The sequence below is a fragment of the Propithecus coquereli genome, unplaced genomic scaffold (genome assembly GCF_000956105.1).
Source record: "Propithecus coquereli isolate 6110/MARCELLA unplaced genomic scaffold, Pcoq_1.0 Scaffold53, whole genome shotgun sequence".
In the NCBI taxonomy this organism is placed as follows: Eukaryota; Metazoa; Chordata; class Mammalia; order Primates; family Indriidae; genus Propithecus; species Propithecus coquereli.
In genome coordinates this window covers 1464082-1491402 of record NW_012151174.1, presented here as the reverse complement: position 1 = coordinate 1491402, position 27321 = coordinate 1464082, and the positions used below count along the sequence as shown (strand labels likewise).

The following is a 27321-nucleotide window of genomic DNA, read 5'->3' as shown; positions in this document are numbered from 1 at the left end:
ATTCAATGCCCAAGGCATCTAATAAGAGGCGATACCACCCCCTGGCGGCTAGAACGGAAACAGCATCTTCCCACAATTCAGAATACCCGACCGAGCGCCCCAAAGCCCTAGGAGTCTTTCCAGCCTGAAAATTCAGAAGGTGGAAATGTTCATTCCTCTAGGTCCGCGCTCCCCAGCCCCCGGGCCGCAGAGCTCCGCCGCCATCACACCTCTCAGTCGGTGGAAAAATTGTCTTCCATGAAACTTAGGAAGCAGGGGGGAGGGGACCGCACTGTAGAAGGTGAGCAGTGAGCGAAGGAGCGAAGCTTCATCTGTATTTACAACCGCTCCCCATCGCTCGCATCACCCCCTGAGCTCCACCTCCCCTCCCCAACCCCGCCCTCCCGGGAAAGATTGTCTTCCATGAAGCTAGTCCTTCGTGCCAAAAAGGTTGGGGACCACTGCAAGTGACGTAGATATTTTGGTTGCTTTATAAGACGTATAAGTTTATAAAAACCTGCTGACAACTAAAAGTGCTCCAGGTGAGGATCGAACTCACAACCTCGGCATCGCTCCGCTCGCACTGTCATATAAGTACCGCGCGCTAACCGATTGCGCCACTGGAGCTCCGGCCGCACCCTCGCGCCGCAGATTACTTCAGTCGTTCACAGCCACGTGACCTCACTGGACAGCTCCGCCTTGTGTTACATATGCAAATAGAAATCTTTGTGTTGACCAATAGGAGAAAGCGCATGAACAGTTCCGGCTTCTCACGCCTCGCAGGCCCTTGCTGTAAAAGGGAAAAGTCAGCGAGGCGCTTGGAATGTGAGGGAGTAGCCTGGCTGGGGACTCGCCTCCTCATGAATATTCAGAATCAGGGGAGGAGGGGTTTTAACCCTTCGCAGGCTGGCCGGCCGGAAGGTGGCCCCTCCCCCCCACAGGCGGGAACAGGATGTGAGCCCGAGCGGCCGGGGGGAGGGGAAGCCCCGGGTGACTGCCCCCCGCCCCACAGCTGGACCGAACTTTCTAGCCCCAGATGTGGAGCCGCCGCCGTCACTGAAGTCCCATGCCGCCCATCCAGGAGCCCGAGGGGTCCAAAATCTCGGACCCGGGCGCTCGGAATTTCTGCATCGCGTCTTGAGAGACCCCGAAATCCAGGCCCCTACGCCCAGTTTAGAGGACTTCAGATATCCAGGTGCCCAGCGCCCCCTCCTGGAGCGCCCGGGAGTCCGAGACATCAGCCCGGCGGGACCCTGGCGGCCGAGCGTCCCGCAGCCCGGTTGGACGAAGTCAGGATCCAGGACCGCAGATTCCCCCCAGGGGTTCCCAGAAATCCGATCCCGAGACCCCCAGGTTGAAGGAACTTGAAAGCCAGACCTCTAGCGCTCCCACCCGTCTGTCTGGGGCTGCAGCGTCGACCACTTCAAGGGGACCCAGGAATTTGGGACCCCTGCGCTCCCGCCCGACGGTGGTTTGATCCCTGCCCCTAGAGTTGGGGAAACCCGAGGATCCGCCCCCCACCGCCGCGGCCCTACCTAGAGGACTCAGGAACTTGGGTCCCCAGCGCCCCCATCTCAAACTCCAGAGTCGAGGCTGCTAGAATCCCCTCCTGAGAACACCGAGAGATCGGGACTGCTGGGCCCCGCTCTCCGGAAGACCCGGATTCTGGTTCCTGGAGCCTGAAAGCCCGAAGTTCACGCCCCTGAGTCTGGGCTCCGCACTCCCCGGGGACCGCGTTCGGGTCGAATAGGAAGCGGCTGCCGCGGCCCGGGCCGGAGGCTCCCCGGGAGGTGAGGGGGGAGGCGAGGGGCCCCGGCGGCCCGGGGGAGGGGGCGGCGCCGCTGCCGAACAATGAGGGGGCGTGCCGGCGGGGGGCGAGCCGAGCGCCGACGGGAGTTGGGGGCCGGAGGGGTGCGGGGAGGCGCTGGGGAGGCTGCGGCTGTGGGGCCGGCGATCGGGGCGCCGGGGGACCGGCTGGAGGGGGATCGAGGGCTCCGGGCCAGCGCCCCGGCTCGCAGTCCCTCCCTGGTGGGGGAGGGAGCCGTCTGCAGGACCCTGGCATCCGGTCCCCCAGCCTCCGCCCTCCCCTGGGACCCCGCGGCCTCCCGCCCACGGCTTTTCCCAGCCCTGCCCCTCGCCCTCCGCTCCAGCCGGAGCCCGAGCATTCCCAGGATCCGGAGCCTGCGCCCGAGACGGACGGGGCTCCTCGCTCCTGCGCCTCTGCTGTCTTCACTCTTCTTTGTCTCAGCCTTTCCATCTTCTTCTCTCGGTTCCTTCTCCTGGTCCCCCTCTTTCTGTCACTTTGCCTGTGCTTCCCCCATTAGTTACTCCCAGGGACCCCTCCCTGCATTTAGACTACGCTCCTGACTCCCAGCCCCGGATCCGAGAGCTTGGGCGGCAGGGAAGCCTATGGGGTCCTGATCTCCAAGGAGCGGGTCTTTCTGCAGGCCTGCTGCGCCGCTCAGCCATGCCTGAGGGAGCCCGTGCTCTGAGCCGGTCCAAACCTAGCCCCAGCCTCGGGTGTGGCCGCAGAGGTGAAGTGTGTGACTGTGCAACTGAGTGTGAGACTCGGACAGGTGAGCATGGGACGCAGGCCAAGCCTGTGGGGCCCTTGTTCCTTTTTCACTCTCGACACAGCAGCCTTCTGTGGCTGGCCCAGCACAGCAGGACTGAGACCACCCCAGCCCTACGGGCACAAAGCTCCCAGTCTGGTGGGGAGGCGGACCCATCCCCAGTCAGTGACAGGCCAGAGGGGAAAGCCCAGAGGAGTGACAGGGCTGTGGTGGGGAAAGCCCAAGGGTGGCTGTGAGAGCCCAGTCTGGGAAGTCAGGGGGGCTTCCTGGAGGCGTGAACATCTAAACCGAGAATTGGAAGCTTAGGAGGAAAGAGTTAGGCAAAGACAAGGAAGAGTATTCCATATGCAGGGAACAGTATGCGCAAAGGTCCTGAGGTGAGGAAAGGCTGCTTGTTTAAGTAGCTGAAGAAGGTGAGTGTGACTGGAACAGGGACTATAAGAAGAGGTGTGGCATGGCAAGAGAGCTGACAGAGGAGTGTAGTGGCCACGTCGCGCAGGGCCCTGAGTTTGGACTTTATCTTGAGGGCGTCAAGGGGTTATACTCGTGGGAGTGACAGGATCAGATGGTCAAATTAATAAAGATCTCCCTGGCTGATGCATGGAGGTGGATTAGAGGGATTGAGGCCAGAAGTCCAGAGAGAACCCCGATGGGAGAGGGTGGGACTGGACTAAGGCAGGGCAGTGGGGAGGGGAGGAGGATCCCATCCGTGGGAAAGCTGTTGACCAGGTGTGGGTGGGTGTGGGGGCAGAGTGCATGAAGGGCTGTGGGAGGTGACACTTGGAGAGACCCCCCCCACCTCCTGTTCCATACCCCAGCAGCCCCTGCAGACCCCCCGATGGCCTCCCCCCGAGGTTCTGGGAGCTCCACATCTCTGAGCACCGTGGGCTCCGAAGGGGACCCAGCCCCAGGGCCTACCCCCGCCTGCTCAGCCTCTAGGCCAGAGCCCCTCCCGGGGCCTCCTATCCGCCTGCATCTGTCGCCTGTGGGGATCCCAGGTTCGGCAAAACCCTCAAGGTTGGAGCGCGTGGCCCGAGAGATCGTGGAGACAGAGCGGGCCTATGTCCGGGACCTCCGCAGCATTGTGGAGGTGAGGGTCAAGCACCTGAGGGCTGTGGGGACAGGGCCAGCCCCTCGGGCCTCTGTAATCCCAGTCATCTCCCCAGGACTACCTAGGCCCTCTGCTGGATGGCGGGGTCCTGGGGCTGAGCGTGGAGCAGGTGGGCACGCTGTTCGCCAACGTCGAGGACATCTACGAGTTCAGCAGGTCAGGGGCAGGGGACACAGGCGGGGCACTGGCTGGTGGGGAGACCTATGTCCTAACCCGAAGCTTGGAGCCCCATAGTGCCCTGTCCAAGCTGGCGCGTGGGGTGTCGTGACATTGGGCAGGGAATGTGATAGTGAGTGAGGACGCGAGTGGTGGAATAGGGGAGGAGACAGGAAGGAGTCAGAGGACTCGGATGAGGCCCAAATGTGGGGACCGGGTCCAGGCGTTGGGACGGGGTCTCAGTACTGTCAGGTCCCGGCTCACAAGGAATCCAAGAACCATGTGGGGCCGGGTGCGGTGGCTCACGCCTGTAATCCTAGCTCTCTGGGAGGCCGAGGCGGGCGGATTGTTTGAGCTCAGGAGTTCGAGACCAGCCTGAGCAAGAGCGAGACCCCGTCTCTACTAAAAATAGAAAGAAATTAATCGGACAACTAAAAATACATAGAAAAAAAAATTAGCCGGGCATGGTGGCGCATGCCTGTAGTCCCAGCTACTCGGGAGGCTGAGGCAGGAGGATCGCTTGAGCCCAGGAGTTTGAGGTTGCTGTGAGCTAGGCTGACGCCACGGCACTCTACCCAGGCAACAGAGTGAGACTCTGTCTCAAAAAAAAAAAAGAAAAGAACCATGTGGGGCCCGCAGGTCGCGACAATGTGAGCATTTGTGTGACCACCTACGTTGATTTGCCAGGACCTTTCTCAGCTTTAGCGCTGAAAGTCTCTCATCCTGGGGAGCTGCTTGGTCCCTGACAAACCGGGATGCTCGGTCCCCCCGGTAAGGAGGGGCCAAGGATCGTGAGGGTCTTGAGGAGATCTCAGGATCTTAAGATCATCATAGCTCCGGAGGTCACGGCACCTCCCTCCCCAGGGCCTTGGCGCCCCTCTCTGGTCATGACATGACACCCCTGGGCTCATAGCAGCTGCGACTGGATCTCAGGCTGAGCAATGTGATGGTCAAGGTCAAAGTCTAAGCAGGTCATGATCACCCATGTAGCCATCAGGGGACCCTTCCTCAGGACGTGACATCCGCTAAAGAGATTCTGGCAGCCACCAAGCCCCCAGCGCCAGTGGACCGTTGGGGTGTCTGCCTCCTGGAGTCCTCCCATGGCGGGGTCACCAAGGCGGGGCGGGTCCTCACCTTTCCCCTCTCCCCGTAGCGAGCTGCTGGAGGACTTGGAGGGCAGCAGCGGTGCCGGGGGCATTGCCGAGTGCTTCGTGCAGAGGGTGAGGCGAGGGGCAGGGCTCTCGATCTGGGCTGGGGCCTGGGGAGGGGGAGAGCAGGCCCAGGCTAGGCTGGAGGCGGGTCGCGGGCAGTGGGGACCTGGGGTCTCCCTGACTCCCATGTCACCCGCAGAGCGAGGATTTTGACATCTACACATTGTACTGCATGAACTACCCGAGGTGAGGGGTGGGGAGCCCCTGCTGGGCCCCAGGCCGTGCCCACGAGCTGATGTGCCAGCCAGCGTCCCTCCACCCCCAACCCATCCAGCTCCAGCCCGTGCCAGGCCATGACAGTAACTGACCTCTCCCTGACTGCCCCTCACCCCCGCCAGACCCTGACTGTTCCCGAACCCTGGCCACTCCCTGACCCCCTCAAGCCCTGCCCACTGGAGCTGCCAGCCCCCGCTGACCTGTGCTGTGCCCCCAGCTCCCTGGCCCTCCTCCGGGAGCTGTCGCTGTCTCCGCCGGCAGCCCTGTGGCTGCAGGAGCGCCAAGCCCAGCTTCGCCACTCGCTGCCGCTGCAGAGCTTCCTGCTGAAACCCGTTCAGCGCATCCTCAAATACCATCTGCTGCTGCAGGTCGGCTGTGGCCCTGGGCGCCTGGCTGGGGGGGCAAGGTCCTGTCCACTGACCACCTGTTGGTGTGCCTGGAGGGTGGACCCCCAGAGTTGGGAAGGCGTGAGCAGGCATCCTCTGACTGTCGGGGCGAGACCGCGCACCTGGGGAGGCATCTGGTCCCTAGAAACTGGGAGGGTCTTGCTGGCCGTGGGGACTGGCCCCAGCTGAGCCCACCTTCTGTCTCTTTCTCCATCTCTGCCTCTACCTTTCTGTTTCTCTCTGGCTGCTGCCACTGTCATGCTCTTACTCCTCTCTGTTTTTCCTCCCCTCCCTGTGTGCCTGGTGGCTGCCTGGCAGGAACTAGGGAAGCACTGGGCGGAGGGCCCGGGCAGTGGGGGTCGCGAGATGGTGGAGGAAGCTATTGTGTCCATGACAGCGGTTGCCTGGTACATCAATGACATGAAACGCAAGCAGGAGCACGCCGCACGCCTCCAGGTGGCCCCAGGGTGGGCTGGGGGCCGGCTGGGTGAGGACAGTGAGCAAAGGGCCTTTTGGGGGGCTGGGGGGTGTCAGCACTTCAGAGGAACCCTGGGAGGGTTGGCTCGGACAGTGCACCCTGTTGCTAACCCCATCTTGGTGTGTATGTGCGTGTCGCCTACCCACGCATGTCTCTGTGCCCTGCGCGCTGGCGGGGTCCGGCAGGAAGTGCAGCGGCGGCTGGGTGGCTGGACTGGCCCGGAGCTCAGTGCTTTCGGGGAGCTGGTGCTGGAGGGCGCCTTCCGAGGAGGTGGAGGGGGCGGCCCCCGGCTCCGGGGAGGTGAGCGGCTGCTCTTCCTGTTCTCACGGATGCTGCTTGTGGCCAAGCGCCGGGGGCCGGAATACACCTACAAGGGCCATATCTTTGTGAGTCTGGGGATGGGGGTGAGGCTAGACTATTACCCTTGAAGTATATTTTACGTACCTATACCTGCATGCCTAAAGGGGTGGGCCGGGGGACATCCTGGCTTAAAAGCCATATTTTCTTGAGTTCAGGAATGGGAACTTGGCTTATTAAGGAGGGGCAGGGCCAGCGGGATGCAGAGACAGTGATGGAGGGAGGCCTGCAGGGGCGGAGCCTGGACTCGCCCCCAGGCAAATGTCTTCATGAGGGTGGGGAGGGGTCTGGCTGGGGAAAGAGCAGAGCCAAGATGGGCTAAGGGGGTCGAAAGGGGTAGAGGGGACCTGCCATACAGGCATACTGGGCACATCTTCCTAGAGGGTGGGGATGCGCATACGCCTACAGGGTATCTCACGGTAGGGCTCTGGGCGTGCCGCCCCTCTCTGCCCCTGTCCAGTGCTGCAACCTGAGTGTTAGCGAGAATCCTCGAGACCCTCTAGGGTTCAAGGTGTCTGATCTGACCATTCCCAAGCACAGGCACCTGCTCCAGGTGCGTACAGGGTGGGCTGGGCCAGCAGGGCTCCCCCCAGCCCCGAGACCTCACACTGGCTCCCTGACCCCACTCTTACCCCTCCCCCAGGCCAAGAACCAGGAAGAGAAGAGGCTGTGGATTCACTGTCTCCAGCGCCTCTTCTTTGAGAACCACCCCGCCTCCATCCCTGCCAAGGTACAGCTCCTGCCACAGCTGGGGGCCCTCAGAGGGCCAGAGACACCTCTCCCCCGGGAGTACCAGAAGACCCCCTCAATGCGGGGGCATTCTCTTATAACATGATCGCTAAAAGTGCAGAACTATGCTTCCTGGGTTTGAATTCCAGCTCTGCCACATCCTGCTTTGTGACCTTGGGCGAGTAACTTAACCTCTCTGGGCCTCAGTTTTCTCACCTGCAGGAAGAATAGTGTCTACTTTCTAGGGTTGTGGTGAGGACTAGTGGTCATCAGCCATGTAATTCGACTGACCTGTAGAAGCACCCTGTTAATGACAATGACTTGTGCTCGGAGCATCCTCCCGGTGGTGCTCGGAGACCACCCCACTCAACCCTCCTCCTCGTCTCTTTCAGGCAAAGCAAGTTCTCCTTGAAAACAGTGTCCACTGTGAGTGGGGGCCTTGGGTCGGGAGGATTTGGAAGTAGAGGAATTATTTCTAAGGAAAAGTAGGCTATTAGCCCCCAAAACTCTCCCTCCAGCTGCTCCAAAAAGCAAGCCTGTCCCAGAGCCCCTGACACCTCCACTTGGCTCTCCCCGACCTCGAGATGCTAGAAGTTTCACTCCTGGACGGCGGAACACAGGTAGAGGAGGTGGAACCCTGAGGGCCCCCCGCCCAGCCCCCTCCTTCCCCGGGACGGCGGAGCGGGGCTCATGGTGGGCTCTGACCCGCTTCTCCCGCAGCTCCCTCTCCGGGCCCCTCTGTGAGTCGCCGCGGCCGCAGGCAGTCTGGTAGGTACCCACCACCTAAAGGTGAGCAAGGGATCAGGGTGGCATCTGGGCTCCTGACATCACTGTGTCCTCCCCGCAGAGCCAGTGAAAGACCCTGACGCCGTGTTCCCACAGAACGGTCAGTGACTGCCCCAGCCCAGCCTGGTCCGTCACTGTCTGTCCCCACGGGCTGCCCAGGGTGGGCGGGGCAGCTCATCAGTTCTAAGGGGTAACTATTGTTCCCCTGCATCTCACGAACTCTTTCTCTTTCTCGTGTCTCCATCCCCAGCCAAGCCTGGATTCAAGGTAAGCCGTGTCCTGAGACAGGGTCAGGGGCCTGGACCCCTGGGTCAGATGGAGAAGGGATCGGGGCTCAGATTCCTCCGTCTGAGGAGGAGTCTCGGCTCTCGCCCTCCATCCCTGTGCCCCCTCACAGCACGCTGGCAGCGAAGGGGAGCTCTACTGTCCCGCAGAACCGCAGCTGTCACTTCCAGCGTCCGGACCCCCCGAGGAGCTGGAGGATGCCGGGCCCCCGACGCTGGACCCCTCTGGGACCTCAATCACTGAAGAAATCCTGGAACTGCTCAACCAGAGAGGCCTTCGGGATCCAGAGGTGAGCTGGGCGTCCCATCATGGTGTCCCTGGGGCTCTGGGCTTGGGCAGACACAGACCGGGGCCCAGCGGGTCAGCCCAGCCTGAAATCTTTGGTCTCTTTCCCTGTGCCCACTACAGCCATCCACCCATGACATTCCCAAGTTCCCAGGAGACTCCCAGGTGCCAGGCGACAGTGAAGCCCTCACATTCCAAGCGCTGCCCAGCCGGGACTCTTCAGAAGAGGAGGAGGAGGAAGAGCTGCAGATGGACGAACGGGGGCCTTCCCCGCTCCACGTCCTAGAGGGGCTCGAAAGTTCGAGTGCAGCTGAAATTCCCAACATTCCCGGCCTTACCAAAATTCCTGACGTACCCAGCCTCCCTGAAATTCCTGGCCATTCTGAAATTCCCGAAGTTCCCCGCCTTCCTAGTCTCTCTGACATTTCCGGTGTTTTTGAAATGCCCTGCCTTCCAGCCATACCTAGTGTCCCCAATGTTGCCAGTCTTTCCAGCTCGCCTGCCCTCCCCTGTGACGCCTGGCTCCAGGGACCTCTTCCGGAGCCAGCTGAGGTTCTAGCCTCCAGGAGAGAACTGTTCCCTGGAAGCAATCCCAGAGAACTGGGAGAGCCTCCGCTAGGAAGCAGGGCAGGGCAGGAGGAGGATGAGGAAGGAGCGTCATTCCCAGATTTCCAGCCCCAGGATGGCAGCCGGCATCAGGGATTCCCAGAGGAGCTGGAGTTCCGCTCTTGCTCAGAAATCCGGAGCGCCTGGCAGGCACTGGAGCAGGGGCAGCTGGCCCGGCCAGGCTTCCCGGAGCCACTGCTGATCCTGGAGGATTCGGATCTAGGTGGAGACAGCAGGAGTGGGAACGCAGGAGCCCCGAGTTCAGAGAGGGCAGCGTCCCGAGTGCGAGAGTTGGCCCGGCTTTACAGCGAGCGCATCCAGCAGATGCAGCGGGCGGAGACGCGGGCATCAGCCAACGCCCCCCGCCGCCGGCCACGAGTTCTGGCCCAACCCCAGCCATCCCCCTGCCTGCCCCAGGAGCAGGCTGAGCCAGGTGAGGTCTGGGTATGTGGTCGGCAGGAGTGGCCCAAGCTGGGGCATCAGACCTGACTCCATCTTGTTTTTGTATACAGGGCCCCTGCCTGCCTTTGGACACGTGCTGGTATGTGAGCTGGCCTTCCCGCTGACCTGTGCTCAGGAATCTGTCCCCCTGGGCCCTGCTGCCCGGGTTCAGGCTGCCACACCTTTGTCTAAGCAGGGAGGCCACGTGGATGGCCAGGGTCTGAATGTTTCAGATTTGCCTGAGCAAGACCATCTGGGCATCCGCGTTCCAGCTACCACCCCTTTGCCCGAGCACAGAGGCCTGCAGGATATCCAGGCTGCAGACACCACACCCTTGCCCAAGCAGGAAGGCCCCTCAGACATCAGGGGTCCAGCTATTACAACTTTGCCTGATCAGGGCGACTTGGAAATCCAAGTTCCAGCTTCCACCCCTTTGCCTGAGCATGGAAGCCACATGGATATTCAGGTTCTACCTACCACCTTTTTTCCTGAGCCAGGACACCATGTGGACAACCAAGTTCCAGCCACCCCAGCTTTGCCCATGCAGAGTTGTTCCGACGTCGTGGTTTCAGCCGCTACTCCTGTGCCTGAGCAAGAAGGCCACCTAGACAGCCAGAGCACAACCAGCATCGCAGGAACTGAGCAAGGAGGTTCCAGGGATGTTGAGGGCCCAGCCACTCTCTGCGGTCAAGCCATTAGCCCTCTGCTAACGGATGGAAGCAGCCTGCACCGTCAGATCCCCGCCAGTGCCCCACTGCCTTCGTCCCAAGACCTCCCAGACATTCAGGTTCACGGTACCTCACCTTTGCCTGCACAAGGAAGCCACCTCGACCATCAGATCCCAGCCAACGCCCCGCCGTCTTCGTCCCAAGACCTCCCAGACATTCAGGCCCCACCTGTCACACCTTTGCCCCCACCACAAGGCCTCCCAGACACCCAGAATCCAGCTGTTGCACCTCTGCTTCAGGAGCAAAGCCTCTCAGATGTACAGGTCCAAAAACTCACACCTTCGCTGGAGCAGAAGAGCCTCACAGACGTCCACGTTCCAGCTGCCTCGCCTTTCCCTGAGCAAGGCGGCTCTCTGGACGCTCAGGGCCTGCTCCCCAGCCCGGTTCAGACCACTGTGGCTTTGTCCAAACCAGGAGGCCACTCGTTCTCTCATGTTGCCAGGTCAGAGTCTTCAGACTTGACCCCACCCCATAGCCCCCCACCCCCCAGCCGCCAGCTCCTGGGCCCCAACGCAGCTGCCCTCTCAAGATACCTGGCAGCTTCGTACATCAGCCAGAGCCTGGCTCGGCGGCAGGGGCCTGGGGGAGAGGCCTCCCGGGGCCCCTGGTCCTCCTCTGCCCCCACATCACGGGCACCTTCGCCACCGCCCCAACCCCAGCCCCCGGCACCCCCAGCCAGGCGGCTCAGCTATGCCACCACAGTCAGCATCCACGTAGGGGGCGGTGGGCGGCTGCGGCCAGCCAAAGCCCAGGTCAGGTTGAACCACCCTGCTCTCTTGGCCCCCACCCAGGAATCCGTGGGCCTTCGTAGAGCCCAGGGGACTCCTGATGCCCCCTTTCCACACGTGAGCGGGGACATGAGGCTTCCCAGAAAGCAAGGACCCAAGCCAGATGCCACAGACCCTCAGAACTTCACTCAGACGTCCAGACACTGAACACAGGTCTAGAAGTTGCTGCAGATTTCCAACTCTGGGATCTGCCTTGGTGAATTGCCGTTTTTGCCTTGAGACAGCGGGTGGGGAAAGGGATGCCATTAATATCTTGTTCATTCATATTGTGGAATTATGTGTGTCTTCCATGCTGGAGGTGGTGGCAGGAGATGACAAGACGAGGAATGGGAAGGTCTGACATAGAACGAATCAGTGGTTCTGGAAATCTGGGAATTCTCAAACTCCTTTAAGAATGATTAGAAGAAGGTGGACTCACTGCAATTTGGCATCTGATTTCACGGGCTTTACCAACTGCTTGATTGGTGTCCATCAGGCAAAGCAAAGTAAACCCCTAGAAATTCACTGCAATTCATGCAGTTCACGTGGCCCACCCACTCATCTCACCCGCCCCCGGCCATCTCTTCATGCATCCATCCAGCTGCCCTGCCATCTCTCTCTCTTCGTCCACCTATCCCCCGATCGTTATCTCACCCATCTGCCTTGCTTATCCAGCTGTCTCTACCCTCTGCCCCCATCCAGCATTCCACCCCCCATCAATCCATCCATCCCTCTCCCATCCCACCTACTCATCTTCTCCACCCAGCACCCTCCATTCAGCCAACTATCCCTCCTTCCCTACTGTGTCCATTCATCCATCTGTTCAGTATCCTTATTCGCCCAACCGTCTCCCAGTCCATCCACCCACCCATCCATCGAACCATCTCTAAAGCCACCTGTCCCTCCTTAATTGGATTCTTCTGGGTCTCGGTACACCTTTCCTTCAGAGACTGTTCCTTGCTAACACCAGGGTGGATCAGGTTTGGGCTTAGGGAAGAGTCTGCCCCACATCTGTCTGATTTCCCTTGGCACCCCTCCCTCCACCAGCATCCTCATGAATATCCCGATTCTTGTGCCCACCCACATGCATCAGATCTGTCACCCTCCCCCCCAGTATGAGGCCTCTACAATTCCTCCACGTGCCCCCTCCGCCTGCACATAATTGAGGTTGTAGAGACAAAAGGCTTTTATGTTGGGATGCTTCTGCGCCTTGCTCCAGCAGTGTTTTGCCCAGTGAGAAGCGTAATTTAAAGCAGTTTTTTGGTGATACTAGCTTTCATCAAACACTTAACCGTTTGTGGTTTAGCACATTATCTATTTAATCTTCCCTGTAATTCTCTGAAGCACCCGGGTGTCTTAGCTGCAAATTCGAGTCCCATCTTTTTTACTTAACTTGGCATGTGACCTCCCTCTGCGTCTGTTTTCTCATCTACAAAATGAGGACAACAGCACCCGCCTCCTTAGGAGCGTCGTACAGGTTCAGTGAGCGTGTTTTCGCTTCCCAGATGTGTTTGAACCTCTAACTCGAGTCATTGTTCTAATCACAGATCCCCAGGATCTAGTCCCAACCTAGTAAATTAGAACCTCCAGGACAGGAGCCTAGGAATCTGAATTTTTAGCAATCGGCTGACTAACAGCGAAAAAGTTGAGCTGTGTTGAGTACTAACCACGTATTAGGAGCTTACAGTCACTTTAAGTGAACTTATTCGCTGCGAGTCCTCACAACACCCTTAAATAAGGTAGGGATGGGGCCTGGCACGGTGGCTCATGCCTGTAATCCTAGCACTCTGGGAGGCCGAGGCAGGTGGATTGCTCAAGGTCAGGAGTTCGAGATCAGCCTGAGCAAGAGCGAGACCCCGTCTCTACTAAAAATAGAAAGAAATTATCTGGACAACTAAAAATATATATATAGAAAAAATTAGCCTGGCATGGTGGCGCATGCCTGTAGTCCCAGCTACTCGGGAGGCTGAGGCAGGAGGATCGCTTGAGCCCAGGAGTTTGAGGTTGCTGTGAGCTAGGCTGATGCCACGGCACTCTAGCCAGGGCAACAGAGCCAGACTCTGTCTCAAAAAAAAAAAAAAAAAAAAAAGGTGAGGATGGTTTTTAATCCTCACTTTAGAGACGGAGGAACAGGCATAGAGCAGAACAGGGACTTGCCCCGTCGCACGGCTGGGAAGGGGCAGAGCGGGGACTCACTCGAGTCCACACAGCCTGGCTCAAGTCTGTGCTCTTCAATTTGTATATCCCGTCCCTGGTGTTCTTGCCACTGGGGATACAAGAGGAACCCTGCCTTGCCCGCCTGATGTTTGTAGCACGGTGCTCCGTGGGCCCGGGGGGTTCTGCTGCTTAGCTGAGGATGGTGGCCAGCACGTGCCTGGCTCTGTAAGCGTTAGCTGCTCACTGCTCTTACTCATTGTTTACTGCTGGCTACTGTGCGCCAGGGCCTGGGCTGAGTCCTGGGGGCCCTATAGTGGCCGAGGTGGACTCCTCAGCCTGAAGTGATGGAGGACTCCGTGGTTACAGCCTCCGAAGGTCAGGACCCAGGCCGGCCTTCCCCTCCTCCGTCCCCAGCTGCACATTCCCAGCCGCCTCCAGCTGCACATTCCCTGCTGAAGGAAAGTTCCCAGCCTGGCCCGGGCTCCCAGCAGCGCCGGAATTCCCGGTATTCGAGGAGGCAGGGAGGGAGAAGGGGCTGTCTCCTCCAAGGCCTGGAGTGGGGAAGGAGAGGCGAGCCCCCTCTCCAGATGTGTCCCAGCTGTGGCTCTGGGAGGGAGCCAGGAGCCTCAATAAGGGGGTCTGTGGACCCTCTGGGAGAACCATGGGCGCCAGGCCCGCCTCTGTCTGCTCCTCCTGGCGTCCATGAATTCCATTCCTCCCTCCGGCCCAACTCCTACCTCGGCTTTGTGGCCCCAGTTCCACCGCCTCCTCAGGAGTATCTTTCTTGCTAGCCTGCCACAGTTGACAGCCCAATCCTCTTTAGAGCTACAGCTCAATCAGGCTCAAAAAGGATAAGGGTGGTGCCCGCTGCTCTCTGGGACGTTCGGGTTAATGCCAGCTAAACCCAGTTAACCCGAGTTAACTCTGGCTCCAGTGCAGAACTTGGCAAGCTGCAGAACATTTTGCTAGCAGGGGTTTTCTCAGATAACATGGGGACGCCCGCTCACCAAGCTCACAGGGATGTAGATACCTCCAACAGCACAGCCTCACACCTAGTTGGTGCACCATGAACCCCTCTCCTTTACTTTTGTGTGTCCTCCAAGGCACAGCTGTCCCATACGACTTTCCTCCATGATGGAGTTGTTCTGTGGTCAGTGCTGCCCGGTGTGGCAGCCACATGGCCTCTGAGCACTCGAAGCGGGGCTATTGTATCAAGTAGGGTGGATATATACAAAAAGGGCAAGTGCAAACGGAAAGTCTCAAGTTGTAAAACTTTCTCCCTCAATCAACATTCAAGCGCAGCTCTTCCCGACAGGCTGCTGACTGCCGGCGTTGGAAGTAGAGATTACCCCAGCTACAGTAAGTCCTCGCTTTACATCGATGGGTTTTTGGAAACTGTGACTTTAAGTGAAAATTCGTATAAAGAAACCACTTTTTCCTTCGTTATGATGAAACCAGACTGAAGGAAACCACTGTTCTCCTAGGACCTGTTGTTCATGTTTTGCCTAAAGTTGCAGTTTCCAAGAATCTATGCATGACATCAAGTGAGGACTTCTTGCCCAACTCCCACTCCAGCAGCAGCAGTTTTTCCGTTGTTTGTGACTTCTTGGGAAAGGGAAATGGGCTGTGGTCACCGCAATGCCCCCAGATCAGCAGAGGGGTTCGAGGGGAGCGAGTGACAAATGAGATAAACGTCAGAAAACGAAGTCAACAAGACATGGTCTCCCAGCTTACTTTCTACGCCAGCAGATACTGGCTCAGATGTCATCCCTCCCAAGGAGCTTGGGCCACTTGACCTCTCCAGGCTAGGTCAAGTACCTCTTGTGGGTCCCACAGCCCCCTCAGCTTTTCCCATAAGTGGGGTACCCTGAGCACTCTCGCCAAATTGAGGGCCACATGGCAGGGATGGGGGATCTGCGGCAGATCTGTGGCAGCCTAACACGGCGCCAAGAACCTGGGCTCTTCCACAACCCAAATGCCTGTCTGAATCCCACTTTTTTATTGTTTCAGCCTATTACGGGGGTACAAATGTTTAGGTTACATCCATGGCCTTTGCCCCACCCAAGTCAGAGCTTCAAGTTGCACTGCACCCATTAGGTGTGAATATACCCATCCCCCCTACCCCACTCCCACCTGCCCGACACCCAATGAATGTTACTAGTATATGTGCACTTAAGTGCTGGTCAGCTAATACCAATTTGATGGTGAGTACATGTAGTGCTTTGAACGCCACTTCTTTCTGTGTGCCCCTGGGCCAGCTACTTCCTGGTACCTTTCATTTCCTCTTCTACAAAATGTGGGGAAACACCTTAGGTGACTTACTCCACAAGCAGCAGTTTACTTTTAGGTATTCCCTACAACCACACCAGTGCTGTTCCACACCACTGTCGACCACGGAAACACGCCGTACAGCCTGGCGCGGCAGCCTCTGGCAGCAGCTGAGCGCCCGCTATACACTGGCTCTTATCACACAGCAGGCACAACAGATGGACAAGTCCTTAGACCTCGCAAAGAGAAAGCTGCCACGCTGAGCACAATGGGGACCTGCTTTAAGGAGGACAGGGTAGGCCTTTCACCAGGAGGTACTGTTGACACCCAAACGATGAAGCCAGTCATGGGAATGACAAACAAAGACCCTGATGGGAAAGAGCAGAAATGAAGGTTGACATGGCCTGGCTAGTGACTGAAGATGGGGGATTTCTTAAACCTGGGGGTTCCCTTCCCCCCCCAGGTCTTAGTAATACCTACAGCACAGGATGGCATTAAAAAATATTCTCTCAATGTAAGCATCGCCCTCAGTTGCCGACTTCACAGACTCCACCCAGGTAGTCTCGTTGTCCTTGAATGAAAGATTACTGATCTTAACCATTTCCTCCGCTCTTCCCTGACGTGCCATTGAAACGGCAGCAAAGGGATTGAAACAACAAACAAACCTGCAAGGACAACTCATACCCACCAAGGTCTGCCTACACGCCGGACTCCAACGGAATAAGAGGAGAGAGACTCCCCACCTGCCGCCCCGACGCGACCACACTAGCCCAGGGCGATCAGTTCTGGGAAGGGTTGAAATCCAGACTGGCAATAGGCTGAGGGTTCTTCCCGTGTTTCGTCTGGTAAAAGACCCACTACCACAGAAGACCGCAACACAGTCCTTAAAACCTTAAAATCCTACAAGCAATTTTTATTATATAGGTGAACCCCGATCCTCGTGATGGGCTTATCGGTAAGATTTCTGGTAGCGAGCACGGGCACCAGGGCCTCCAAACTTTTTGGATTCACAGCGACGGGGGTCAGCTACCAGCAGGGTCCGATCATACTGGATAAGGATGTCTTTGATCTCCTTCTTGGAAGCCTCATCCACATCTGGAGATGACAGTAGGAGTAGAGATTGAGATAATCACACGAAAGTCCTTGACTTGGTCCCCACAGACCCGCCCATCCAAAGGCAAGGACCCACTCCCACTCACATTTCTGGTAATAGGCCACCAGGGCTTTGGAGATGGACTGCCGGATAGCTGCAAGGGACACGATAAAAGGGTACATGAGCTTTGTGAAGGCCAAAGACTAGGGCCCTGCTGCCAGAGCAGTTCCTGGGACTCACCATAAATCTGGGCCACATGACCACCACCCTTCACACGGACACGGATGTCCACACCAGCGAACCGCTCCTTGCCCAGAAGCAGAACAGGTTCCAGTAGCTAGAGGAATAAGGAGTATGAGTAAGGTTTTAAGCCACCATCTGGGCAGCGTAGCCATCTCGCTAGGCATTCCTCTATTCTGTGTGGCTTCCACCACCACCAGCCAGGGGAGAAGGAAAGATTTAAAGAAGCCAAACAAGAGACTGTTGAATTGACAAGAAAGGCAACGTGATCTGGGCTCCCTCCTACTTATACCCCTCTCCGAACCTCAGATTCTCCATCTCTAAGACTGGTTCTTAGAATACTGAACAGTAAGGAACAATTCTAATGCAACCACTAAGGCTGTTTCATTCAGTAGAAAGCCACTCCTGGGCTGTTCAGGTGTCTTTTTTGGGTTCCCCACTTGAGCTTTCTGCCCTTTGAGCCTCACACCAATTCTCAGAGAAATTATAATTACATTACAACCTGTGCTATGTTCTTCCCTTCCCAGCTCTAGGTCTTTTGGCAGTGCCTCTGCCTTTTTTTTTTTTTGCTTTTTTAAGAAACGGTGTCTCCCTATGTTGCCCAAGCTAGTCTCAAACTGCTGCCTCAGCCTCACTAGCTGGGACCAAAGGCCAGTGTCACTGCACCCAGCTTAGACAGTTCTGCTTCGCCGACTTTCAGTCTCATCTCACAGGTCTCCCTCCGACTCCTTTTGGAAGCCTTTGCTGGGATCCACATCCCCGCCCTGACTACTTTAGATCAGTTTCTGGTACTCGGTCCAGTCCATCTCCCCCACTAGACTGGGAGTTCCACGAGGGGCCATCTGGGTCACTGCTGTGTCTGTGTCCCCCAAACTCACCACAGGGTATACACATAAGTCCTTCAAATAAACTGACAACCAATAACAATAAATCGCGTTATTCAACATCTGCTACACAAAGGGTTGTTTCTTATTAAATTCTAACTGACCCCGCAACATAGATACTCTTTCCTTTTAAAAGCAACAGGCTTTAAGAAGAATTGAATACATCTTCATACGTGTCAAGAAGCTTACAAAAACAACCTTAACTTACTCTCACAACAATGCTTCAGGACAGAAAATGTGACCATTTCACAGATGGTGAACCCACACCATCTGTAAAATGGTCACTTGCTTGAAATAACATAGGTAGAAGCAGAAATCAGACCCTGGACCCTCCACTCTGAGCCAAAGAAACCGAGAGGCCCAAACAGGGAGCTAAGGAAGCCCTTTTCACAGGCAAAAATTTAAACAGGCCCAAATTCAAGCTCTTTTAACACTTACCGAGCACCTACAGCATCCACAACCTGTTTTAGACACTTGAGATTTATCTCAAACAAAACACTAATTCCTGTTCTCAGAAAATCTATACTCTACGAGTGAAAACACACCATCAGGTCACATAAACTAGTGTTCCCCGTGCTACCTGGGTCCCTACAGTTGGGTGGGCTTCCAAATCACCCACGTTTCAAGGCAACCCTTTAATGTTCGGTATCTGTGTTTTCAGTTTCTTAACTCAGTTTTTACATCTTCTGAATCCCCAGCCCAGCTCTATTGCCAAATATCCCACCTTTCTACCCCCAACTCAGCTTCTAAACATCCCATTGTTAACACCAGCTCTCTCAGCTTCCAAGAGCTACATCTCCGTCTCCAAGAGTCCTCCACTCAACGCCAGTCCCCGATCCCAGCACCTTGTATTGCAGCGTGCGTGGCTCAATCATCTCCAGGGGCCGCCCGTTCACCTTGATGAGGCCGTTGCCGCGTTTGCAGTGCGCCACGGCTGTGGCCGTTTTCTGTGGAAACACGAAAAACAGCGGGGCCGCGTGAGATGGGAGCGGGCCCCGGCTCCCAGGCCGACCCCAGATTCCCGCCCATCGGCTTTTCCCAGACCCTGGTCTTTAGCGACTCCTCCCACCCGACGTCCGGCCTACCTTGCGTCCGAAGACCTGCACGGACTGCAACGGGCCCTTGGACGGCATGGTTAATACGGGCGTGGACTAAAGATCCTCACCGCGCGGCTCCACAACCGGAAAAGGAAAGCTCAGGGCTAACCAGGCCGCTTTTCAGGGTCTGCGCAGGCGCCCTGAGCGCCGCGTCGCGACGGGATGGAGCTTTACGGCTCGCGTTGTAGCTAGGGGGCGGGGCCTCTGATCCGCGGCGGGAAGGCCGCCGGGAGCTCACAGAGGGCGGGACCTGGGAGGCGGAAGTGGCGGGACCTGAGGAGTGCAGGGTGGAGACAGAGGACAACCTTGTGGCGGACGGACGTGTGGCGAACAGCCTCGGTGGTTGTTGGCTGTCGTTTCATCCCGGCTCTTTAGTAATATCAATATAATCGATTCTGACCCTCGCGCCACCTGTAATCTTTCTCCCCTCTAGATTCCCTCCTCTCAGAATCCCTCCGTCAGAATCTTCCCTCCCGGGTCCACTGCAAGAAATCTGGCGGGATTCCCAGAATCCGGTCCCCCCTATAACCCAACTCCTTCGAGAGTCCTCTCCCGGAATCCTTTCTTCCCAGAGCCCCCTTCCCAAGAATCTTCATCAGAATTTGCTTCCTTTCTGAGTCTCAGAATGTCCGTCCCCAAATGCCCCTCTTCAGAGTCCTCGCCCTAGACTCCTTTTTCCCTGACTCGCTCTCCACTCAGGGTCCACTTCACCCCAGTCAGCCTCTCCAGAATCTTCCTCTCCTCAGGACCCACCACTCCTGGAATCTCCCTCCTTCAGAATCTCCCTCTCCCAGCAAATCCCAGAACACCCACCCCCAGAGTCCCCTTTCACAAAATCGTCCTCTCTCAGAGACCCCTCCCTCAAAATCTACCTTTCCCCAGAACTTCCTTCCCTTCAGAGACTCCTGCCAAGCAACTGCCTCCCCTGGAATTTTCCTCCCCTTAGAATCCCCCTCTCCTCAGAGTCCTTCCCCCAGAATTCCCCTCTTCAGGGCCCCTACCCTAAGATTTCTTTCTCCTGAATCCCCCAAATCATCTCTTTACTCTCTCCAATGTCACCCTCCAAGCTAAGCTCCTCCCCACTGAATTCTCCATCCTCAGCCCCCAGTCCCATCTGAGGAACCCCAGGATTGTTCCGTTTCCTCCCCAGATGCCCCCCCCAAGATTCTTCCCAGCCAAGAGGCTCCTCTCTTAGGGCCGGAAGGAGCCCACAGGTGCCTCAGTTTCTCTGGCAGCACAGGGTCTGGGGTCCAAGGTTCAAAGGGGCGTGGTGGCCACAGAGGGTGGAGACTGGGTGGAGACTGGAGGGCAAGTCTGGGGCCACAGAGAAGAGCCTCCAGCCCAGAGTCCAGCTCCAAAAGGGTGAGACAGGGAGAGGGGCTATGGGATGGAAGGAGGGAGCACCCAGAGGCAGATCTGGGGGGACACAGACACAGCACAAGAGAGAGGTAGGCACACATGGAGAGGGAAAGACAAAGGGACCGAGGGAGAAGAGAAGGAGAAAAAAGAGTGACTGGAGTAGTCAGAGATGGACCCAGAAAACACAAGCCCGGTGACAGATTCAGAGGCAGAGAGGTCAACCCTCAGAGGGAAAAAAAGACAGATACAGGCTAGCACAAAGTTTCTAAAATACTTGAGACAGAAATAGAAATGGAAACGAGCAGAGAACCCCCCAAATATGAACCTGCAAACATGGGTTATGCCTAGCACAGGCGTTTCCCAATGAGCAGACAGACCACAGGACACGCACACTCTGTTCTGTCTGGGCCTGTTGCGGGGAGGGGGGCAGGGTTCAAGTTCTCCAGTCTCTCCAGACTGACCTTCACACCCTTGCTCAGTCTCGTTTCTTCCCTGAGCTTGGGGGTCAGGGAACCCTCTGACCTAAGCCCCGCCTATTTTGGGGTCACCATCTTGCCTGGCCTCTTAGGGAATATTCCCAGAATATCTGTGGCTTGAGTGGAAGTGGCAGGGGAGGGGGCCAGTTCCCCTTACTGCAGTCTTCCAACCTGCTCCCTCTTTCTGTACTTCTCTCTTGCAGAAACCTGGGCTGGGACCAGAGAAAGCCTGGAAGTGAACAAGGTGCCCATGTGGCCTCTCTGGACCATCCTCCTGCTCATGCAGCTCTGGGGGAGCCTAGGAACCCCCCTCTGCCGGAGGGAGCCTTTCTACTTCCTTGTTGCTATCATGAAGTTGCTGGTGCGGGGCAGGGGCGGGGCAGGAAGGATAGTGAGGGGGTTGGGGGTTGGGTGGGTGGTGTGTTTGAGGAAGGGTCAGGCTCTTTCCCTCCAATATCTGATTCTCCTCCTTATCTGATTCTTCTCCTCCCACAATTGTAGGGAAACAAAAATGATGGTACTCTCTACACCCCAGATGATCTCTCGGTGAGTATTTCATTAGCTCTTCCTGAAGCGGAAGTTTAGGGAGAACCCACTGGGCTCTGTTTGCATGAGTTTTCTGACTGTCTAGCTCCTGCTGTCTGCAGCACCTAGAACAGTGACTGGCACATATTAATAACCACAAATGATGGTGATGTGATGATGATAGTGATCATGCTGATTACAACTGCACTTAAATAGTGCTTACTCCGTGCCAGGTGCTGGTCTAAATGCTTTGACCAATAATAAGTGCCTGCTTATTTACTCTTCACACCAACCCTATAAGATAGACAGGGCCACCATGTATGGATGTGAAGGTTGTACACTGCACAAGGATCCCACATCTACAAAGACAGTGCTGTATTCATATTCTGGATTTTGTACATTTCATGTTTGTCAATTTCCAGCAGATGGCAGTAAAGCATCTTGTTCTAATAAAAGCAGCACTTACAAGTATCTTAAGGAATGATACTAACTTGCCCCCAAGTACAGTATATGGGCTAGTGTCAGCCCTTAAGGTAGGAATTATTTGGAGCCCCATTTTACAGCTGAAGAAACTGAGGCCCAGAGAAATGAAGGGGCTTGTTCCAGGCCAAAGGAAACTGTGGGAGTAGGCATTTGGAATCAGGCCTTTGGTGGGAGACACCAGGTCACAGTCTGTCCCCACAGGTGTGTCCTGCTGAGACTCTAGGCTGCTTCAGGCTGGAGCTGTCTGTGATTGGGTTTGAGGAGGGCCCATCTGTGGGGACTGCTGTGTTCCGGCTACAGCGCCTGCTGGATGCCCTGGGGTCCCGGCTGTGGGTGGCCAGCCAGGGGCCTTGCCTGCCTTGTGAAGGACATCCCCAGAGACCTGTCCCCCTCTTCCTGGCCAAACTCCTGGAGTTATTACAGGGAGCTTGTGCTCGGCACCTTCCCACAGCATGAGCCCTGGAGGACATAGACTCCCAGGTACTCGGGAGAGGCTGGGTAGACAGAGGGGGAGGAAATTTGGTCTCCAGCCCCACCTCCCAAACCCTAAGCCTTCCCTTCCTTCTAGGCCAGAGGACCCCACCTGGAGCCCCAGGAGCCACAAGGGGAAGAGGTAAGAAGGAGGAAAATAAGACGATATCTGAAGTCTCTGTCCTCCTGGGGCAGGGGTTGGATAAATTTCCCCCCACCTGTCCCCATGCTCCATCTTTTTTCAGATACTCCGTCTTCTCTCCTCTTCCAGGAAAGGACAGAGCAGTGCACAGGTGTCCTCTAGCCTCACCCCCATCCCTTGAGGACAGGGAGAGTCCTGTGGCTCACATCCCCCTGGCTGCAAATAATTACCACCTGGAGAACTTTCAAGTAACACTGATTGCCAGACCCCAGCCCAGAGAACTTGATAACCGGTCTCTGGTGGATCCTGAGCATCTATATTTTTAAAATAAACTTTACCGAGGTGTAATTCGCATGCAGTAAAAGGCAGCCATTTTCAGCGTACATTTCAAAGTGTTCTGACAAATGCATACACACTGCCACATTCCCATCACTCCAAAGCATCCTCTCATCTCCCTTCCCAGTCAGCTCCACCTCCAGCCCCAGACTGCCACTAATCTGCTTCCTGTCTGCACAGATTGGTTTTGCTTGCTCTGGAGTTTCCTATGAATGGAATCATACTGCACATACCCCGGTGTCTGGCTTCTTTTCACTCAACATAATGTTTTGGAGCTTCATTCATGTGTGTTATCAGTAGTTTGTCTCTCTCTTTCTCATAACTGTTCCCCCTCTTTCCTGGGGTAAACGCCTTTCTGCGGCAGTGCCCATTAGGCATTTCGTATGTAGAATCCTATTTTAAAGAGCTGTTGTTTAAAGGAGCCAAGCTTATAGAAGGGGAAGCACATTTCTATGGCTTGTCCACCCTTCCCTTATCTATCTTGGGCTCGATTTGGGATTGTTGGGTAGAGAAGTGTGTGCTTATGGGAAGAGGCACCTGTGGTATGTGCTTTCCCTGGTAGCCGAGTGGTGAGCCTCCGCCCCAACCGCACCCTATTCCTCTGTAGCTAAGAAGGTGCATATGAAATGTGTGTAAAGTGGGCGCGGTGGCGCGCGCCTACAGTCCCAGCTGCTCGGGAGGCTGAGGCAGGAGGATCCTTCGAGCCCAGGCGTTGGAGTCCCGCCTGGACGACAAAGGGAAACACCCCCCCCCCCCCCCCCGCCGTCTTAAAAGAAACAAAACAAAAACACATACAGAAACTTCTGTAAATTGAATCCAGGTGTCTCATAGCTTATGTGAGAAATCTTAGCTGTGTTGTAAAAGCTTCTGATTTTTTTTTTTTTTCCATTGCAGCAGGTGAATTTTTCCTCTCTCTGCTGTACATCTGTCCTCTTTGCCGCCGGCCGCTCCGACACATCATTACTGATACATAAATTCAGCTTTCAATGAACTTAGGGAGGCAGGAAAGAAAAACGTGGGCTTCAGGGTCACTCGAACTTGAGTCTTGGGTCTGCCGCTTTTCACGAAGTTTATTCTTCTGAGCTTCAGTGTCCTCTGCAAAGCAGGCATGCCTATCTCCTGGGGGTGTTCTAGAGGGTCTGTGAGATAAAGTCTGATTTATTTGTTATTTTGTTATAATTTGCTAACTCCCTGACTCCTCGTGGCTTGACACACCGCGTTAGTGGTCTGGACTAACGAATAAATGGCTCCGTAAATTCAAACACGAATTCCAGGCTGGAAGAGGCCGGGTCCGCTGGAGAAAGAAACTTTGCCCCGCTGACCTTCGCAAGATGGTGGCTCCACGCACTGCGTCCGCTGGCCCTGCCACTCTCAAGATGGCGGCGGCCCGGAAGTGCTTTCTCCCAGGCCTGCTCCTGAATCTCGCGTTAGGTGAGGCCAACGAGTAGGTTCTCGCGAGACGACCCGTCTGTCCCAGCCAGGCGTCGTGCGAACAGCGGCTAGTACCGAAGGTGGAGGTGGCGCTTGAGTGGTGAGAGGGGTTGCAGAGGTGGCAGATCCGGAGGCCGCCGGGAGCCACCGGGAGCCGGGGAGGTGTAGAGACCGGATTCGGAGACTCGGGAGGTGCAGCAGGGGGTCTTGGGGGGGTCCCCACTTGGGTTCACGGTTGCCAAAACGAGGCTGCCGGAAGTGCGCTAAGGGGTTGTCTTCACCCTGGGAACCGGCGGAGAAACTGAGTCTCGGGGTGGAGCTCGAGACTGTGGGACGCACTGAGCACGCTGTCTGTCCCTGCAGAAGCGGAAGATGTCCGACAGCGAGGATAGCAACTTCTCCGAGGAGGAGGACAGCGAGCGCAGCAGTGATGGCGAGGAGGCCGAGGTCTGTGGATGGGGCGCTGGGGGAGGCATTGCGTCCGGGGACAGGATCCCGGACAGAAAGGCCCCCGTGGAAGCCCTTAGGGGTTCACAACAGGCTCTGGCTTCTGGGAGCTTCCAGATTGTCGGGAGAGATAAGAAAAGTAAGCAAGTCACAGTCAAGCAGAGGGACCAGTAGGTTCTGGAGGCCAGGGATGCACCAGGTACAGTGAGATAACAGGTGATGATTTTAAAGTTTACTACGTGTGAATGTAGTAAGCACTCATTGTTAGTTGCTTTTATTTTTAGGTATGTTTACTCATTCCAGAAATGTTAATATATTTGTAGTGCCTGTTGTGTGTTAGGTACCATTCTTTGCCCTTGGGCTATAACCAGTAAACAAAACAGATTTTAAAAATCTCTACCTTTGATAACATGAACAAACATAACTGATGAATAAACCATATAGTAAGATAGAAGACACTTAGTAGAGAAAGTATAGCAGAGAAGGGGAATAGGGAGTCCTGGTTGCACTTGAAATAGGGTGATCAGGATGAGTCTGAGAGAGCGACATTTGAACAGAGACTCGCTGGAGGTGAGGGAGTGAGTCATGTGGATATCTGGAAGAAGAATATTCCAGTAAGGGGGACCAGCCAGCATGAAGTTGGGAGGGTGTCTGCCATGTTCAAGGAATAACAAGGAGAAGCATGGGGTCCAGTCTGGCTGGATGAGCACAGTGCAACAAAGAAGTAACAGGAGCCAGATCATAGAGGATCCTGAAGGCCATGGTGAGGAATTTGGCCTTAATTGAGTTGAGATAGTGTCATGAAAAGGTTTGAGCAAAGAAGAGATGCGATCTAATGTTTTGGAAGGATAGCTTTGGCTTTGAATCTGTTGAATGCTTCTGTTTCGGGAACCAAAAGCCAAACATTTCCTGGGACATTTTTGATTTTAAATATCCTTTTATTTACTATTATCTCTTTTTACATTTGTTTCTGTTTTATTTACTTGTTGAACAAATAACTGTTTGAGCATATGCTGCTATGTTCCAGTTACTTCCCGGGCATCTGGGAGAGAATGGAACAAGGTAGGCAGATCTTTGCTTTCTGGGAGTTCACGCTCAGTAGGCAACAGTTACAAACCAACAAACAAACATATGACAGGGTGATTGTAGATGGCTTGTTTGATGCAGAGAAACTTAAAATTACTTTTTAAGGTAATTGCTAACATTTATAAGGGAGATTTCATGTAAAAATTGAGATTTCTTGCTTTCGTGGGAAAATGGGAGGAGCCAGCAATCTGGGACCCGGGGTTGTTCTACGGAGCTATTTGCTTGAGAAGTGGCTGCCTTGAGACTTGCCTTGAGAAGTGGCTCCCTTAGATCTGGGAGTTTTCTCCAGTTCCCAAGACATGTCAGTTGCTGTTTATCATCATGTTTGCCTTGTGGCAGTTGAGAAAAGGAAAGATTTCATGCACCTGTGTTCTGGAAAATGTCAGGTAGACAGAGAGTGCTGTGGGCTTCCATTGACTTGCCTGCCTGTTGGCTGCTTAGTCCTCAAATCAACATTTGATTGTCAGTCCTTGTTGTGCCCTTTGGAGATTGCTCAGTTTCCGGTGAAGAGTTGGAGGAATTGGGATGCCATGGTGGGGGTGGGGTGAGGGGGAGCTTTGCTTCAAGCTGTGGCACTTGGTCTCTGACTCATGGCTTCAAGACACTTTGCTTGATGATTTAAGCCTAGTGGTAATGAGACCAAGATCCCCAGGCCTTTTCTTGTCTGGAACAGTCTGGATTGCACTGTACAAGTCTCACTTCCTGAATACTACGCCTGACTTTGACTCACCTGCTGGCTTGTCTTCTGTCACCAGGTGAGCCAGGAGGGCAGTGCGAGGCCTGTCCCCACTGCCAGAGACAGGACTGGATGGGCTTTTCGGACAGCCAGATGTCGGCATTAAAAGATGAGGTTCTATGGCTGGACAGGTGGGGTTGGCAAATAATGAGGTACTATGAGGGAGATCAGCTGGTTTACCCTTCACAGCCCCAGTAAGCTGTTCATTTATTACACTTGTTCCTTGAGTTCCTGTCGTGTTGGGATCACAGCCTCCCTCCCAGAGCTCTCAGTCCTAGGGCAGGGATAGTTTTATAGATAGCCAGTTACTGCAGGGGATGTCGAGGTCGGTGGAAGAGCACATTCAAGCCCGGAGGTAACACAAATATGTAGTGAGAGTTCTCTTCGCCAGGAGGAGGGAGCCAGGTTTGGAAAGAAGGCTTCTCTGGGACCCCGCAGGGGGGCGATGATGACAGGGTTCCTAGAAATCAGGCAGTGGTCCTGTTGTAGTTTGGGTTGTTAAAATGTAGCACATTGGAGGATAGTCAGGATTATGTAATAAGCAAATATTTCTTAACTCTTCTATGCCCAGCCCTGGGCTGGGTGGTGCTGGGGGGACCCAGCAGGGCCTGAGATAGCCTGGGCAGTGCTCACAGGTGGTCAGGGCTGTGACGCAGGGAGCCCAGGGGGTTGTGAGCTCAGAGAACGTGCCTGACTCTGCTTGGGGAAGAGGGGGCAGGGATGACTGCCTGCAGGAGGGAGTATTTTGACTGAAGTGTGAGTGGGAGGCAGGGGAGAATGGCTTTTTATACTGAGGACCAGCACGGATGATGGCCGGCACTGCAAGAGCGTGATACAAGTAGTTCAGTGTAGCTGGGACCTCGTGCCTGGAAGGGGAGTCCTGAAAGGTTGGGACAGAGGGACAGGTAGTTGGCAGAGCGGGACCTAGTCCAGGCTGGCTAAGGAGCTGTGGCAGGGGACCAAATGGTCAGATTCTTATTTTAGATCATAGTTTCC

General features: G+C 55.7%; 3 protein-coding genes and 1 non-coding gene across 6 annotated transcripts in view; 2 read left to right on the top strand and 2 right to left on the bottom strand.

Annotated features, from left to right (window-relative positions):
* Nucleotides 1-513: 513 nt before the first annotated feature.
* On the bottom strand, nucleotides 514-606 carry TRNAI-UAU. Its single transcript is given in 2 exon segments — nucleotides 514-549; nucleotides 569-606. It is a non-coding gene; the product is annotated as a tRNA-Ile (tRNA).
* Nucleotides 607-1231: 625 nt separating this feature from the next.
* Nucleotides 1232-11274, top strand: PLEKHG2 (pleckstrin homology domain containing, family G (with RhoGef domain) member 2). Its single transcript, XM_012657033.1, has 19 exons — nucleotides 1232-1769; nucleotides 2427-2555; nucleotides 3374-3642; nucleotides 3719-3819; nucleotides 4973-5039; nucleotides 5170-5216; nucleotides 5464-5614; nucleotides 5951-6088; nucleotides 6296-6496; nucleotides 6928-7020; nucleotides 7111-7197; nucleotides 7589-7622; nucleotides 7715-7816; nucleotides 7917-7964; nucleotides 8044-8082; nucleotides 8233-8249; nucleotides 8380-8556; nucleotides 8676-9591; nucleotides 9671-11274. Exons 2-19 carry the CDS (start codon nucleotides 2447-2449, stop codon nucleotides 11260-11262), a joined length of 4188 nt encoding a protein of 1395 aa, XP_012512487.1. The 5' UTR covers nucleotides 1232-1769; nucleotides 2427-2446; the 3' UTR covers nucleotides 11263-11274.
* A 5129-nt stretch (nucleotides 11275-16403) lies between these two features.
* RPS16 (ribosomal protein S16) lies at nucleotides 16404-18979 on the bottom strand. 2 transcript variants are annotated; one of them, XM_012657032.1, is made up of 5 exons: nucleotides 18822-18979; nucleotides 18582-18683; nucleotides 16853-16949; nucleotides 16719-16766; nucleotides 16404-16614 (listed from the first exon to the last, which is right to left on the bottom strand). In XM_012657032.1, the coding sequence occupies exons 1-5, from the start codon at nucleotides 18867-18869 to the stop codon at nucleotides 16469-16471; spliced, it is 441 nt and encodes a 146-aa protein (XP_012512486.1). In that variant the 5' UTR covers nucleotides 18870-18979; the 3' UTR covers nucleotides 16404-16468. The 2 variants fall into 2 exon arrangements, with proteins under 2 accessions (XP_012512486.1, XP_012512485.1); XM_012657031.1 differs by having other exon boundaries at nucleotides 16719-16949.
* A 5097-nt stretch (nucleotides 18980-24076) lies between these two features.
* The window catches only part of SUPT5H (suppressor of Ty 5 homolog (S. cerevisiae)), a 27706-nt gene continuing 24461 nt past the window's right edge, over nucleotides 24077-27321 (top strand). The window contains exons 1-2 of one of the 2 annotated variants that reach the window (XM_012657029.1): nucleotides 24077-24156; nucleotides 24420-24503. In XM_012657029.1, the coding sequence (XP_012512483.1) occupies nucleotides 24429-24503 (75 nt within the window). In that variant the 5' untranslated portion in view covers nucleotides 24077-24156; nucleotides 24420-24428. Of the gene's footprint in view, nucleotides 24157-24184; nucleotides 24249-24419; nucleotides 24504-27321 lie in introns of those variants that run through there. The other variant, XM_012657030.1, reaches the window with a different exon arrangement.

Bases quoted from the DNA above. Each gene is read 5' to 3' on its own strand.
- RPS16 (XM_012657031.1), bottom strand. From the start codon at position 18,869: ATGCCGTCCAAGGGCCCGTTGCAGTCCGTGCAGGTCTTCGGACGCAAG. The intron at 18,684-18,821 runs GTAGGCCGGACG...GTGTTTCCACAG, and splicing joins TGCAGGTCTTCGGACGCAAG to AAAACGGCCACAGCCGTGGC. The intron at 16,950-18,581 runs GTGCTGGGATCG...TTATTCCTCTAG, and splicing joins CACGCACGCTGCAATACAAG to CTACTGGAACCTGTTCTGCT.
- PLEKHG2 (XM_012657033.1), top strand. From the start codon at position 2,447: ATGCCTGAGGGAGCCCGTGCTCTGAGCCGGTCCAAACCTAGCCCCAGC. The intron at 5,615-5,950 runs GTCGGCTGTGGC...GCTGCCTGGCAG, and splicing joins AATACCATCTGCTGCTGCAG to GAACTAGGGAAGCACTGGGC. The intron at 7,965-8,043 runs GTAGGTACCCAC...TCCTCCCCGCAG, and splicing joins CCGCGGCCGCAGGCAGTCTG to AGCCAGTGAAAGACCCTGAC.